The sequence below is a fragment of the Cladophialophora yegresii genome (genome assembly GCF_000585515.1).
Source record: "Cladophialophora yegresii CBS 114405 chromosome Unknown aczIN-supercont1.2, whole genome shotgun sequence".
Lineage (NCBI taxonomy): Eukaryota > Fungi > Ascomycota > Eurotiomycetes > Chaetothyriales > Herpotrichiellaceae > Cladophialophora > Cladophialophora yegresii.
Window position 1 is genome coordinate 2118931 of NW_006913046.1, and position 13440 is coordinate 2132370.

The 13440-nt window shown below is 55.5% G+C and overlaps 6 protein-coding genes across 6 annotated transcripts; 3 read left to right on the forward strand and 3 right to left on the reverse strand.

Moving 5' to 3' along the window:
• Positions 1 to 2235: 2235 nt before the first annotated feature.
• Positions 2236 to 3579, forward strand: A1O7_02694 (uncharacterized protein; the record flags this gene model as incomplete). The annotated part of the gene is made up of 1 exon (XM_007756725.1): positions 2236 to 3579. One exon carries the CDS (start codon positions 2236 to 2238, stop codon positions 3577 to 3579), a length of 1344 nt encoding a protein of 447 aa, XP_007754915.1.
• Positions 3580 to 3599: 20 nt separating this feature from the next.
• A1O7_02695 (uncharacterized protein) lies at positions 3600 to 4547 on the reverse strand (the record flags this gene model as incomplete). The annotated part of the gene is made up of 1 exon (XM_007756726.1): positions 3600 to 4547. One exon carries the CDS (start codon positions 4545 to 4547, stop codon positions 3600 to 3602), a length of 948 nt encoding a protein of 315 aa, XP_007754916.1.
• A 1041-nt stretch (positions 4548 to 5588) lies between these two features.
• On the forward strand, positions 5589 to 5888 carry A1O7_02696 (uncharacterized protein; the record flags this gene model as incomplete). Its single annotated transcript, XM_007756727.1, has 1 exon — positions 5589 to 5888. The coding sequence occupies one exon, from the start codon at positions 5589 to 5591 to the stop codon at positions 5886 to 5888; it is 300 nt and encodes a 99-aa protein (XP_007754917.1).
• A 439-nt stretch (positions 5889 to 6327) lies between these two features.
• Positions 6328 to 7113, reverse strand: A1O7_02697 (uncharacterized protein; the record flags this gene model as incomplete). Its single annotated transcript, XM_007756728.1, has 1 exon — positions 6328 to 7113. One exon carries the CDS (start codon positions 7111 to 7113, stop codon positions 6328 to 6330), a length of 786 nt encoding a protein of 261 aa, XP_007754918.1.
• A 2909-nt stretch (positions 7114 to 10022) lies between these two features.
• Positions 10023 to 11003, forward strand: A1O7_02698 (uncharacterized protein; the record flags this gene model as incomplete). The annotated part of the gene is made up of 1 exon (XM_007756729.1): positions 10023 to 11003. One exon carries the CDS (start codon positions 10023 to 10025, stop codon positions 11001 to 11003), a length of 981 nt encoding a protein of 326 aa, XP_007754919.1.
• A 424-nt stretch (positions 11004 to 11427) lies between these two features.
• Positions 11428 to 13140, reverse strand: A1O7_02699 (phosphatidylserine decarboxylase; the record flags this gene model as incomplete). Its single annotated transcript, XM_007756730.1, has 1 exon — positions 11428 to 13140. One exon carries the CDS (start codon positions 13138 to 13140, stop codon positions 11428 to 11430), a length of 1713 nt encoding a protein of 570 aa, XP_007754920.1.
• Between the last annotated feature and the right edge of the window lie 300 nt (positions 13141 to 13440).

Here is a 13440-nt window from a genome sequence, read left to right on the forward strand (position 1 = left end):
TGGAGCACCTGTCAAATCCACGCACAATACTCCGTACTGTACAGTGGCTCGCTGAAAGCCTCGGACAGACACCGTTCTCGGAACGGTTGCCCTTGTGCTCCTGCAACATCCATTTCCGTCCCAGCCTCACACTCGAGTACTTCCTCGCCAAGCCCTGTTCCCTATTTGACCTCTTGTCGGCAATACTCGCAGCACGCTTTGAGGACACGCGGCTGGTCTCCGAAACACATCATGAGCTGGTTTCGTGGTGGAAAATCTGTTTCGACTTGCGTCAATCTGTCCACCTAGGAAGCAAGCCTACCATTCTGGCTGCGGAACCAGGGGTGGAAACACGTTGGGCCCACGAATGCATGCATACCAGTTGCTAGCACCGGAAGATCCAGAAATGGAATCTGTGTTGATGGAATGATTTGAAGTTGAGGTTTTCTCATCGGACTACGTTCCGCATAAAAGGCAGCGTCGGAATCGCGGTCTCCGCCCGTATCCAGCGGAATATGCTATCGTAAATCAATGCGCAGCAGGGTCAGAACAGGTGCACAGTCCGAACCGCTCGTGCAAAGCGAGCTGATGATGTCTCGCAGATTGCTCTTCCTTCCCACCAGCTCAATCGTGCGGCCAATGCAAAGGCTTCCTGCCTAGACTGGAGCGCTGCTGGTTTGTGAAGGCACTGCTTTGCAAGGACGACTCATATCCTGGCTTCTAGTATCGCCCACCGACCATTCCAGTCACTTGCTGCTTATGAGCTCCCCTTGTCGAACGGATGAGGGTTTTGAGCAGAAATTACATCAAGTGTGAAACTCGTGGCGGAGGAACTGCAATGGGTCCGGCCAGCATCAGACTCTCGCGATTGTGTTTGACCCCTCTGCCATCCCCGCCCTGATGAGCTATCTTTAAACGACAGACTGGCACGGGAACTATCTTGGCTTTTCCAGCATTGCGCAAGGCTGGTGCAAATAGAGGGTATCACATTGATCTACACTGCGCGACGCCAGACGCACCCAAGGGCATCACCGACTTTCTGATCCTTTCAGCCGTTTCCTTCTTCGAGAAGCTGGGATCGAATACCTGAGTCTTGGTCTCCAACCGGCGACCCAGCTCAGCGAGATCAGCGAGCTATCGCGTCCAGCAACTACCATCACAAAGACATGTTATCGGCGCGCTTTCCACGACCTGCCGATTGGCAGCAAGAAGGCGTATCAGGACAACTTTCGTCCAGACCCTATATTTAACTCAGGCCTGCATACGGAGTATCGTCTATCCCGACGGCACAACAGGGCATGCAAGAAGTGTTGTCATCCTTCACTTGAGAGTAGCGAAATAGGCGGGCTCTTGGAGCGCGATATGTTTTGCAGATGGACGAACAAACAGCCCACCGCGAAGGACCCTCAGGCACCAGCAGCAACAACATCATCAGCCGCAAAGCAATTTCGAAAGGGACAAGCTGATTTCGCACCTCATGAGGCTGTGCCGCAAAAATTCGGTTCGTCGTGCCGGGTCATGCCATCACAACGTACTGTGTACGGGAGTGGGCCAAGTAGGGCGATCCAAGTCCTTACCCGGATTGGGCTGGGCGCAACACACCACGATCTAAGTGGGTGCTACTGTAACTACACCATTCCTTTTGCGGTATATTCTACGATAGGTCCATAATAGTCATGGCCGAAATATCCCGACTGGTCAGTCCAGATCAGTGGTCCCTGCGGCTTGTAGTGCTTGCATGCATGCTTACTAGGTAGGTACGGAGTATTCCCGTATCTCTAGTGACCCTGCCGATACGAGTAGACTGGGCCTTCTGGTAGGGGATCTGTGAGGCTGCGAATGAGCCCTGTGGAGCCCCTGTTGGGTATCCTGCACGGAGCACTCACATAGCACAGTACCTATGTACTTTCGACTTCGCCCAACTCCCTTCTTTCTAGCGGTGCATGAAGTGGAGAAATCTCACCCTTCAGCTTCACCTTTTCGTCATACGAGGCAGATCGGGCAGTGCTGGGTGCTGTTGTACTGGACCTCGCGGATAGAGACACAACGGGCAAGCTGATGCGCTCTGTAGATTGCAATGAGAGGAACGCATATGCTTCGCACGCAGTACTGTATTTAAAGAGGATCGCAATGCGCTCCCAAGACTGAAGGCACTACAGTACCACATCGACGTCTCTTTGATATTGCATGTGTCTTTCTGTACCAGAGGACTTGCAGTAGTGATCAATACCCTTGTCTGTGTTGGGTCTCCACACCATGAGTTTCACAAAATCAGAACCTGGCTTTCGCTCGCCTCATTACAATCCCTCCCCAGAACGTGGACAACCGCAGCCCCATCCACAACAGCAGTCCTACACCAGCTCCTACGTCAACCAAGACTGGTGTGACGCGGGAGCTCCGAGTTATGGACCTCGACCACCTGCGTACGAAGAAGCGACGTACCCAGATGCCGACGTCGACCGCAAGGACACACCGTCCCAACCTCCATATGGCCACGCGAGCCACAGCGAGCCACTTCCGCGGGCACAACACCCTGTCCTTCCCCTTGTTGCGCATGGTCCCCGGTCTGCGGTTCACGCGAGGCTAGACAAACCGATCGCCATCCCCGCAACCGTCGCACAATACGGCGCGCCCTTCCTGCGGTGCTACCCGCCCTGTCTGGCCTCGTCCGGCATTTCGGCCGAAACGTTCCTCTCCTTCCTCGACACGCTCAACCGCGTAGCCGTCAAGTCACCGCCCCTGCAGGTGCTGGGGCTGGCAGGGAACATCGTCGGCTTCGTGCCCAGCGCGGCGGCCCAGATCGCGGGCGGCGTGATCAACCTCACGGCCGGGGTGGCCGCGGGGGTGATCCAGCATGGACGCACGGAGTTGGAGCTGCGGCGGGCAAACGTCGACCTTTTCGGACCCAGGGGTCTGCGAGTCGAGATCGCAAAGACGGAAGCGTTGATGAAATTGCTGGGCGTGCCGGGCGTGTTGGGCCCGGATGGCAAGTTGGACAAGAAGGCGAAGTTGTTGGCGCGCTTGGAATTGGGCGGGAGCGACCACGATGAGCCCCTCGACATCAGTGCGCAGCAGAGAAGGCTAGATGCGTTGAAGCCCTGGATTGCGGAGTTGGATGTGGCGCCCTTGCTGGGGATAGAGGCGCCTAATAACCCGCTGAGTCGGTTGAGCGTGAAAGTCAGCGAGCGCAACCGGGCGAAGGGGGAGAAGAAGCTGCTCGAGAAGCGCGGCAAGGCGCATCAGGGGTATCGCAGGGAGGCTCGGAAAGCGGAGCAGGAGTTCGAGCGGGAGGTAGGGAAGATTGAGAAGGAAACGGGGAAGGAATTGCGGGAGATTGATGCCAAGTTGGAGAGTGCTGGTAGGAAGCAGAAGACTAGAGACGTGGCCAAGCTAGAGCGGGAGAAGGACAAGGTCTTGGCCGAGTACGAGAGGGATAGGACAAAGGTCGAGAAAAGGTACCAGAAGGAGATGAAGGAGATTGCAGATGATAGGCTGAGTGATGACGAGGAGGAAAGGAGTCTCCGGAAGCTGTACTGGCTGGTCGTACAGGAGCAGGACGCTCCTGAGCGTCTGAAGTTTCCGGATACGTATGTAGATTGATACTGTCCTGTTCTGTTGCGCTAGTCCCGCTTGGCCATCTGTGCTTGTACCTTTTTCACCATCGAAATGACAATCATGTCCTGCAGCCTGGTTGGCAGACTCGTGATCAAGCCGAACTGCACCCAATGTCCGATGTACGGGGTGATTCTCGGAGTCCCCCAGCTCCAGCCCACCTGTGCGAGAGTGGCGCGGACGAACGCCCGCGTGCTCGCCACCACGAAGGAGACGTCCTTCTCAGACCTGCCTGTTTGCGTCGTGGCCACCATGCCCGTCGTCAGAGACTTCATCTCAATGTCGTGGCCTTGCATTTTCATCTCCACGTTCAGACATTTCGTCAGCGCCTCGAGATAGGCCTTGGCCCCAGTGTACAAGGAGGCGCCCGGGGAGGCCATCTCCGTCACAGCACTGCTCATGAACAGCATCAGGCCGGGCTGGCTCTTGAGCAACACCGGCAAAAGCAGCCGCGTAAGGTGCGTGGTGAAGCGAGCGTTGACATCGATCCAGCCGTCGCACTGCTTCGCAGAGAAGTCCAAGAACATAGGCATGTCGACCTTTGCCTCACCGTTCCCCGCGACATTGTGGATCACGACTGTCAGATTGAGACCCTGCACGGCCGAGAGGACCGTCTCGTCAAATTCCGGAGTAGCCGGCGCGGTGGCATCGAGGACAAGCAACTTGAAGCTGGTCTTGTATTTCGGCTGCAGCTCCGAGAGCCTTTTCTTAAGCTTGGTCTCGCTGCGGCCGTGCAGGATGACATTGAAGCCACGCTGGGCCAGTTGGTTCACGAATTCCAGGCCGATACCGTCACTGGCGCCGGTGACCAGAGCCCAGGGTTCGTGCCCATGGTGATAACGCTGTATCTTGGAGGAGTGCAGGTAGAAAAGAAGAGTAGAAAGGGTTTTGAAGGAGATGTAGCTGAGGGTGGATGCACCCACAACAGCGCAGGCGTTGTAAAGGGACACGGACATGTTGAAAGCCTTTGTGCGTGACCACGGGGAACAGACAGAGGAAGAGGTAGAAGAACTCACAAGGCGAGGTGATTGTGGCTGAACCGTCAGCCATATGCGACAGTTGAAGAGTCGTATTCGTCACAACGCCCACTGGTGGCCTGATGCCAGGGCAACTGCTTTGAGGTCTAGCGTCGTAAGCGAATAAGCTGTTAGGTCCATCCGGATCGTATCAGATGGAGGTATGTAGCTCGACCGCATATGTTGTACGTACCTAAGGTAGAGAGGAGATTGAGTTCAGACGATGATATGGGACAGTTGTCGCTGGGCGCGACCTCCACGACGCCGACGGCAGCTTAGGTTCCTCCTTGGTCCGTTCGTCGGCCGTATAACTCCGGGGGACTTGCAGCTCAAGCTTGATATCACTACGAAGTAATTAGTCAGGCAAATTTACTGGCAAGTCGACAATTCGTCCGTAAGGCTGAGTGGCATATACAAGCGAGGAGGGATGTCTTCTCGAAGTCTACAGACTACGGAGAACGGGGTGATCAGTTACTCCTTCGACACAAACGTCACATAGACAACATTGCTTAACTTAATTCTTTTCCCTTCCTTTGGTCTATGACCGCTCACTATCGGGCGCATCTTCATCTCCTCAACACGCCCGAGCTATGCCTGCGCAACACTGGACCTCGGAATATGGATGAGGACGTAGTTTCTGCCGAACACGGCCGCTACGAAGGAAAGTCATCCAGTGAGGGCACAACTTTTAGGACTGTAGGTCAAAGGTACTTCGACTAAGGGGAAAGGCAGCATGTCAGCACCGAGATACGTGCACACATGCCACATGCCACATGGAATAGTGAGGGCCATCGTCTCGGGGATGTCGGAAAACCGGCTGGTGTTACGAGTGACTGCTGTGTCTGTCTTGTAGGTGCCTGACTTGATGAGCATACATATATGTATGCTGGTCTATCTTCATGTAGGAGTGTCCTTTCTTGTTGCACAACGCACCCCAGCCGCCAGAGACACGATCCTGTGCTCATAGCCAGCATATTCAACATGTCGACGTGCACGCGGTCAGTCCTCGTCACCGGAGGCACAACTGGAAATGGCTTCCGAGCTGCTGTTGAGAACGCTCGACGGCGACCAGACCACTGCATTGTTGTTGCCTCGCGTAAAGATAACGCTCACAGCGCAAAGGCGAGCGTTGAAAAGCTCGGACAGACCAATGTCCAGTCCTTGTCGGCAGACCTGGGCGACCAGAAGAATGTCCGGTCCTTCGTCGAATCCTGGGAGAAGAATAAGTTTCGCTCGTCGTCACCCTGCTTCTCAATGCTGGGGTTGCAAATCCTGTGCTGATCCGCCATACCATCGATGGTATGGAAGCGACCTTCGGTATCAATCATGTTGGCCACGCCGCTCTCTTACATCTGCTCAACAGTACCTAGCAGACGAGGCTCGCAATGTCGTCACAACCAGCGGAACGAATGGTCCAGCCCGGGAGACTAGCTCTCCCAACGCAAAGTACATAACGGCTGAAGCGCTGGCACATCCGGCCGGGGAGGAACCCCCCGTCGACGAGAGGGAGCGATACTCGACCAGCAAATTCTGTAATATTGCCTGGACATATCCTTTGGTGCAGCGCCTGCAGCAGATCCCGGACAAGAAATGGACAGTGGTGGCCTCGGTCCAGGTCCCACGCCCCCAACCGGTCTTGCCAGGAAATATAACGCAGTCCTTCGCTTCATCTTGAAGCGAGTGGCCCACACTCGATGGGCTCGTAGACCAACCTGAATCGTCATGACAGCTGACCCGATAAACTCCCACCTCTTCCAAAGCGGCTTCTTGGTTTTGGTTTATCCTTGCCCTTCCCTTCTAGCGGGTGATTCTTCTCCCATTCCTCGTCCGCCTTGAAGGCCTCCACGGCGATCTCCAAGTTGTAATCACTGCCTTTGAGGTACAGTTGGGCCACGTTGTAATCCGCGCATTTGGTAGCAACCATCCACCTGCGCAATTTGGTCTTTCTCTCCTCCTCAGCAGGGTCGGGTGGGGTCGAAAGCGGGGGCCCGTTGTAATGTGATCGGGGGATTAGGATCCATTTTCGAGCCTGGAGTAGTTGATCCGAGTAGAGGTGGTTGTGCCTACGCAGTATCGGGATCGGCACTGCGTATGCGAGGGAAAGAGCCTGCAACGAGTCGTCCGAGCCGACGAAGTGGACAGTGTCTTCAGTGTCAGCTGGAGGCTCTGTGCTTTGCTCCGGCACCCGCCTGGGCGTTAGCAAGTCGTCATACGATGGTGGTGGCGATTCCGTCCTTGAAGCATTCCGTGCATGCGGAGTTTTTGTGTAGGACGGAGGTAGTCGAAGCCCTTCTCTGGGCAAGGCTGAAGGACCGGAGGATATCTGACAGAACGGGCAGTAATCTTGAAACCGCGGATTCTTAGATTGACAGCTGGCGCAGATGTAGCGCGAACAGCAGTCGAGTCGTCGATTGTACAGCAGGGGTTTCTCAGAATCGGGGTCGTAAGGGACCTTTACATCGCTGAGAAGTGTTGCGCATGTGCAGCAAGAGTCGGCCAGCGACATTTCGACGTTCAAGTAGTCCACGTTGGAAGAAAGGACTGGTACGTGATAGGAAATAGGTACTGCAGACGTTCTGTCCACGAGCATTATCACAGTAGACGAGGGCGAGGCTGTCATGGGCCCATATCGATGACATCAATGAACCCAAGCGGAACAACTGCGCTCCGGTGTTGGGATGCGCCTTCGTAGTGGCTCCAGTGGTTCAGTTTGTCTTCAACTTTACCCCGTACCATCGTCTTCACTACCTATGTAGCCACACTGGATGCAAGTTTGCACTCGACATTCAGCGCCGTCATTGCCCAGCTTTACGTCTGGCAGGAAGAGGATTTCAAAGAGTGTTCTCCATCATGCCAGGCAGGTCCGAGCCAGTTCGGTCTTGACTACAGCTGCCTCCTTCGCACCTTTCCTCCCACTGAACAGTGAGGCTGGCCTCAACGACTTGATGGCTGCTTCCAGGATGGCTTTAGCAGGAGCCATGGTCAGCCATGCCTTCATATTGCACCTTTTCCGCTCTTCCCATGCTTTGACCCTGCTTGAACTCCCTAGTTGCTCGTTCACCACCTGTACCCGCGAGTCGACTGTGGTTATTTCCATCCTGTGGTCTGCCTTTTGGTGTTCTGGAAGTTTTGGAAGGGATCCTTGTCCCAGCCTCCCCTTCAGAGCGTCTTCGTCTTGGTCCTTGACCTGTCCACCAGTTGGATGCTTGTCCATGCTCAATTTCCTAGTCTCATTCCACATTCTCTGAGACCAAAGCCCACACTTGCTGGTCGTTTCTGCGTCGTGGATCCCAAAAATGTCGTGGAAGTTGGCAGAGCTGAGATGGCGCCATGTTGTTGGTCTCAACGAGAGGCGCAGGGAAAGAGACCAGGAATCGGGGGAAGATGGCCAGCTGGGTTCGCCGAGGAGCGGTCGACGCATACAAATGAAGCATGTCCGATCGTCCAGTGCTCCTTGGTGTCGTATGGTGGAGGCCAGCAGTCTTTCTGATCTGTCCGCCTGCAATTCTATACGGCCGGACCCAAGGTCGCTAGCGTTGTCTGCTGGTCCTTCAAAGTCTTCCACACCACCTCTCCTGAAGAGGACACAAAGCAGGACAAACACCATCGCAGACCACTGTTGTGTGCTTCCTCTTAGTGATCAGAAAGAGAAAGAGTCAGAATTGTTGCTCAGCCACCTGCAAGCCCCTGTTCAACCCAGCTCCTTTCTGGGCAAACACACCTTGAATTCGCGATTTGATGGAGTGCAAGAGACTGTCTTGCCACAAGAAGGCATGTCATCGTACCACGTCTTGACAAAGGAATTGCTGACGCTTCAGACCGCCCGACCTCGTCCACGATCACAACACCTTCCTCAACCACGAGTAGAAAGAGCCACAATCGTCTTGTGAAAGAGCATCTCACAACACCGCAACAACGATCGTCATCCGTGAGTACACACATGATCCCGTCTTCTCAATTTAACACTGTTGATAGCCATCCCAGTCGACGCCTAATGCTCAAACCCCCTTCGAATTCAAGTTCGCCCGTACTCCGAGTTTTGGCCTTCACTTCTACCAGAACGCTCGACTGATCGATGAAAGGCGTAATGCCTACGCCTTGAACGGGGAGCATCCAAGGTTTCAGCCGCGAAGCCAGTCGCTGTCACCATCCATCCGGCGCACCTCGCTGGAGTCGACACATCATTCGGATTCGGCTCTCATGCAAAATATCAGCATGGAGATTCCAACGTGTTATTCCAGCCCGGACCGCCGTGCGACTCGTCCACTGTTCCCAGATCTGCCGTCTGCGTATGCCCAGATCCAAGGTCGCAGAGTAGTGAGCCTCCAGCCAGAGTCGTCAAGTCGAAGTGGAACACGCTTCCCTCTCAGCCCGTCAAGTTCGTCGTCTGACGAAGAGCCGCTCGTGCCACAATCTTTCGGCAACGATGGTATACGGTTGAGAAACCTGCGGTGTCGAAAGGTCCGCTCGGCGCATATTGTTCTCCATGAGGCTGATCATCACCCTGAGTCAAGCGCAATCTTCGAAACTTCTGACGAAAACACTGAACCCAAGCGGAAGAAACGTCGAGCTTCTACCACCCTTGAAGAAATCGTTTCTCAGTATGCAGACGCTAGTCCCGCGAAGTCGGCCTTGCCTCGTGACAAGTTTGAGCTTGGAAGATCGGATAACCACCAAAGATCAGTGGTGAACCTCGGTCAACAGAGAGCCGCTGAGGCTGACCCCTTTTGTGTTGATTCATCACAACAGCGAAATCTCGACCCAGCTTGCGAGCATTACCACCTTTGCGAGCAGAGTCGTGAGCCTGTCACCTTTCCAGCTCATAGAAGCGATGAAGCGATGGAGCATGATGAAGCGTGGGAGGATGGACCAAAGAGTCGTCGCAGCGGATTTTTCACACCCTCAAAGCTACGGTTTCGCCTGCGGAAGAGAAAGACTGTCGACACATGCAGCTCAAGCATGACCGGCAGAACTCCTGCATCGCCTTGGGATCCGCTCTCAAATTCGACACAGTCCAAACCGTCCAGACAGCGCCCTCATCTTCACCACAAAGACCAGCTGAACCATGCTCTTGATCCACTTGTCCCTGACCGGCTGAGACACAGAGACAATTCAGCGGGTAATAGAGAAAAGAAGACGAGGCAACCGGGATCAGAATCTACAGCGACACAGATAAAAGCCGCTGACGGTCATCGCCGTTGCTCGAACCCTGCACGCGCCTCTTTCGGCAGTCCGCTTCATCCTTCAACCCAGACTTCGAGACCTTTGAACCACATCACTTCGAGCTACGACAACTCTCAGTCTCTTCCGGGGCACCACTCTGTGTTGGTGGCAGCCCCTGCTATCGCTTCAAGCTCTCTCCTTCCCAAGATCCTTGACAACGCTTGTGCCCGGACATACATATCACCGAGCACCATGAACTCGTCAACCGAAGAAGCACCACGAGTGGTAGCAAACAATTCGACATTTAAGCTACCCTATCTCGGCACAAATATTCTCAATGATGGCGATGTGAGAACTAAACGCTCTGATCTTGCCTTTTATCACGACGGAAGCGCGCCTGGCAATGGCGGAGATCATGTCCAAGGACCCATTGAGGCCGTTCAACCTGCGACGACTTTTGAAACTCTCATTCCAGGCTTGAAGACAGACTCCTGTACCAGCCACAACATCATACCCCCGTACATGACTCAGGACGAAGCATTGTTGGCGCAGCATCTCTACGAAGGCGGATACACACTGAATGATGGTGACGTTTCTCGATTCCTTCGAGACAGTCGGCGCCTGCGCCATGGACTGGAAACCGCTCAACAGTTCATCGATAGTCACAGCCTGTTGGACCATCGAGCTTTTCGAACTACTGGAAGTAGCCTGGCAAACATCTCCTCCAGTTCGACCACTCTCAACCGACTGCGCGTCGCCGATGCCTCAACTTCTGGTAGTCATTACTCAAACGATGACGACGAACCGGCTCGAATCAGGAGCCAGCCTGCGCGCCGAGTTCTTCAGCTCCTAGGCGGCACCAGCAACATCTCCGAGTATTCCAGCTTGGAGAATTGTCGGGCGGTCTTGGTCTGCAATGAGGCGCCCATCAGCGTCGACGAGCGGGTCGTCCAGCGTACAGCTGGCACCCTGCTGTTGGTGTTTGGTGTGGTGGCATACCTGCCGGGCGGGTGGATGTTGATCCACTCGATGGGAGAGGGAGGCCCTCTGGCCACGACGGCTGTGGCAGAGTTGACGCGGGTTCTGGTGGGGAGAGAGGAGGGCGTTGTCTGCTGTGTGCATCCAACGGATGCCGCCATGGCGCGAGCCATTGAGAGAGCGGTGGTGGTGTTACTGGTGGCGGGAGCCTTTTCTTGGTTGGCCGTGGCCGCGTGGGCGGCAACAACATGGTAATGAGACTGGAGCTGGCATGTCTCGTTGGTGTGGTCATTGGTGCTGGTGCTGGTGCTGGTGCTGGCACCTGGCGGGCGAAAGCCCTGATAGTAGTCTTCATGGATAGGTATAAAGTTACAATTAGGGTGACGAGCAGTAAGTCGTTGCCTCGGCGCTATTCAGGGCGTGAGATTCATTGTCATTTCACACGCACAGTGATACACCAACGGCTGTAGCTTGTTGCTGCCGTTGGAGACGATACACCATGAAACTAAGTCGTATCGACTGCGACCGTGCAGAAGGATCCAATGCCAACTGTAGGACACGGCGAGACCGCCGAGGCAACGACAAAGCCTCTGCGAGCACAAGAACATCATGTCTTCAGGCACTATTTTGTACACCAGGAGTGACCACTGTAGTCAGGCTACTCACTACTCACTACTTACTACTCCTCCTCATCCACCACATACCCCAGAGCCTGGCCCATCTTGATCTTCTGGCCCTTCTCGACCGCCCACTTCAAGCCGGGCCTACCCTCCTTGCCCGCGGGCGCCTCAAACACCAGCACGATACTACTCCCCAGCCGAAACCCGCCCATTTCCTCGCCCCTGCGCAGCGCGTGGCCGCCCAGGATCTTACTCGCGTTCTGGTACGTTGCCTCGCTGAAGCCCGAGTAGGGTTCGCCGCGCTCCGCGGCCAGCGCGGCCTGGCGATCGGCCTCGGTATCCGTGGTCAGCGAGTTCGTGCGCAACTCTTTGTCGAAGTTGATGACGACGGAGCCGACGTTCGTCGCGCCCACCGCCACGTAACTGTGGAAGCCGTGTTTCCAGCGGCCCAGGAGCACGACCCGCTCATTCAGCGTGAACAGGCCCGGGAGCGTGCGCTGGACGTACGGACTCACGCTGTACAGTTCGCCCGCGAAGTGCCGGCGCGTGGTGCATACCCAGCTCACCGGCGAGTGGAAGCGGTGGTAGTCTCCCGGGGCGAGGTAGACGACCGCGTAATACAAACTGGACGAGCGCGCGGGCTGGGAAAAGGGCGACCACCATGGTTGTTGCTGGCTCGCCAGGTCGGCGGAGACGGCGGCTTCGGAGGAGGGGGCCGATTTTGTGGATGCGTCGCGGCTGGGCGTCGGAGTTTTGTCCGGGGATGATGACGCCGACGGGCCACCAGAGAACAGGCCCGGCAGGGTATACGAGATGCCGTTCATGTTGGCGAACTCTTCATCCCCCGAAATGTCTTCCGAGGTGTCTGCTTTGGACTGCGGCTGTAGAGTGTCCTTGACTTTGGAAGACGAGGTGCCAAAGATGTTGGACGGGGCCTGTGGGTTCGGCGACTGCGGCGCGATTTTCCCTAGGAGGGCATCAACGCTGTACGTCATGCCTTTGACCTGCTCGACCTGGCCATTCTCGATGGTGCCGAACTGCAGAACCTTGGCGTCTGCTGGGGAAAGGATAGCATTGGGATTGGGGTCTAGCGGACGAATCCCCGGCTTGAGTTCCCTGTAAAAGAAGGCAGCCAGGTTCGGATACGCGCGGAGATCCGGCTCGGCCACTTCGTCGAAATTCACCCCGAAAATCCAGCCGTAGAGCTTGAACCCGGGCACGCGCAGGTAGTAAGGGATCGTGAGCTCGTTGAAGCGGCCCCAGACGCGCGAGATGGCCTTGAGAGGCAGCGTCGACATGATTTGGACCTGCCAGCCGCCGCCAGACGGATACACCCTCTGCCGCTTCGGAGGGGGCGGTTCGTCGCCGTACGCACCGTGGCCTTCTCGGCTTCTTTGCATGCGCGCAAACTGGAAGAGACCCAGGAAGGCGATGCCCAGGCCGATGGGGATGGGCTTCCATTCTATCTTTGTGGAACGCCATGCTTTGCCCAGCCGGGATGTGAACCTCTGGTTGCTTTTGCTTTTTTGTTCCTTTTGTTCTTCAAATAGCCTCCTTGTGTTGGAAAAGCATCGTCGCTGCTGTGATTGCGGTTGTGATGGTAATTGTGGGTATGATTGTGACGGTGGTCGAAGGCGGACGTTTAGGTGGAGTGGGAGATGCGCTTGTGAAGGATGGCACAGAGCTTCAATCAAGAATCGTCCTCCATCGAAGTCACGCGCCGACCGGCGGTAGAGACACGATCTGCCTACTCGAGTTGTCGTGGCAGCCATTGTCGCATCATGGCATGGTCAGTTGACAAAGTAGAGTCGGGGCAGTCCGAGTGCAGTGAGTGAGTGGAAAGCAAGAACAGCGTCAGTGTCTTGTCTTCTTCATGCTGCACAATGACGCAGCTCCCAAGAGACCGAATCGGGCTGGCGGAAAGGACCTCGAATTGGCGAGCTACACACTACACCAGGCGTAGACGACGAGACGACGAAGACCGATGCCTTTATCAGAGCGCATAAAGATTTTCCGCTTCCAAAACAAATACATAGCCGGCTTCGGCATCGTGATAGTATACAAAGTTCATC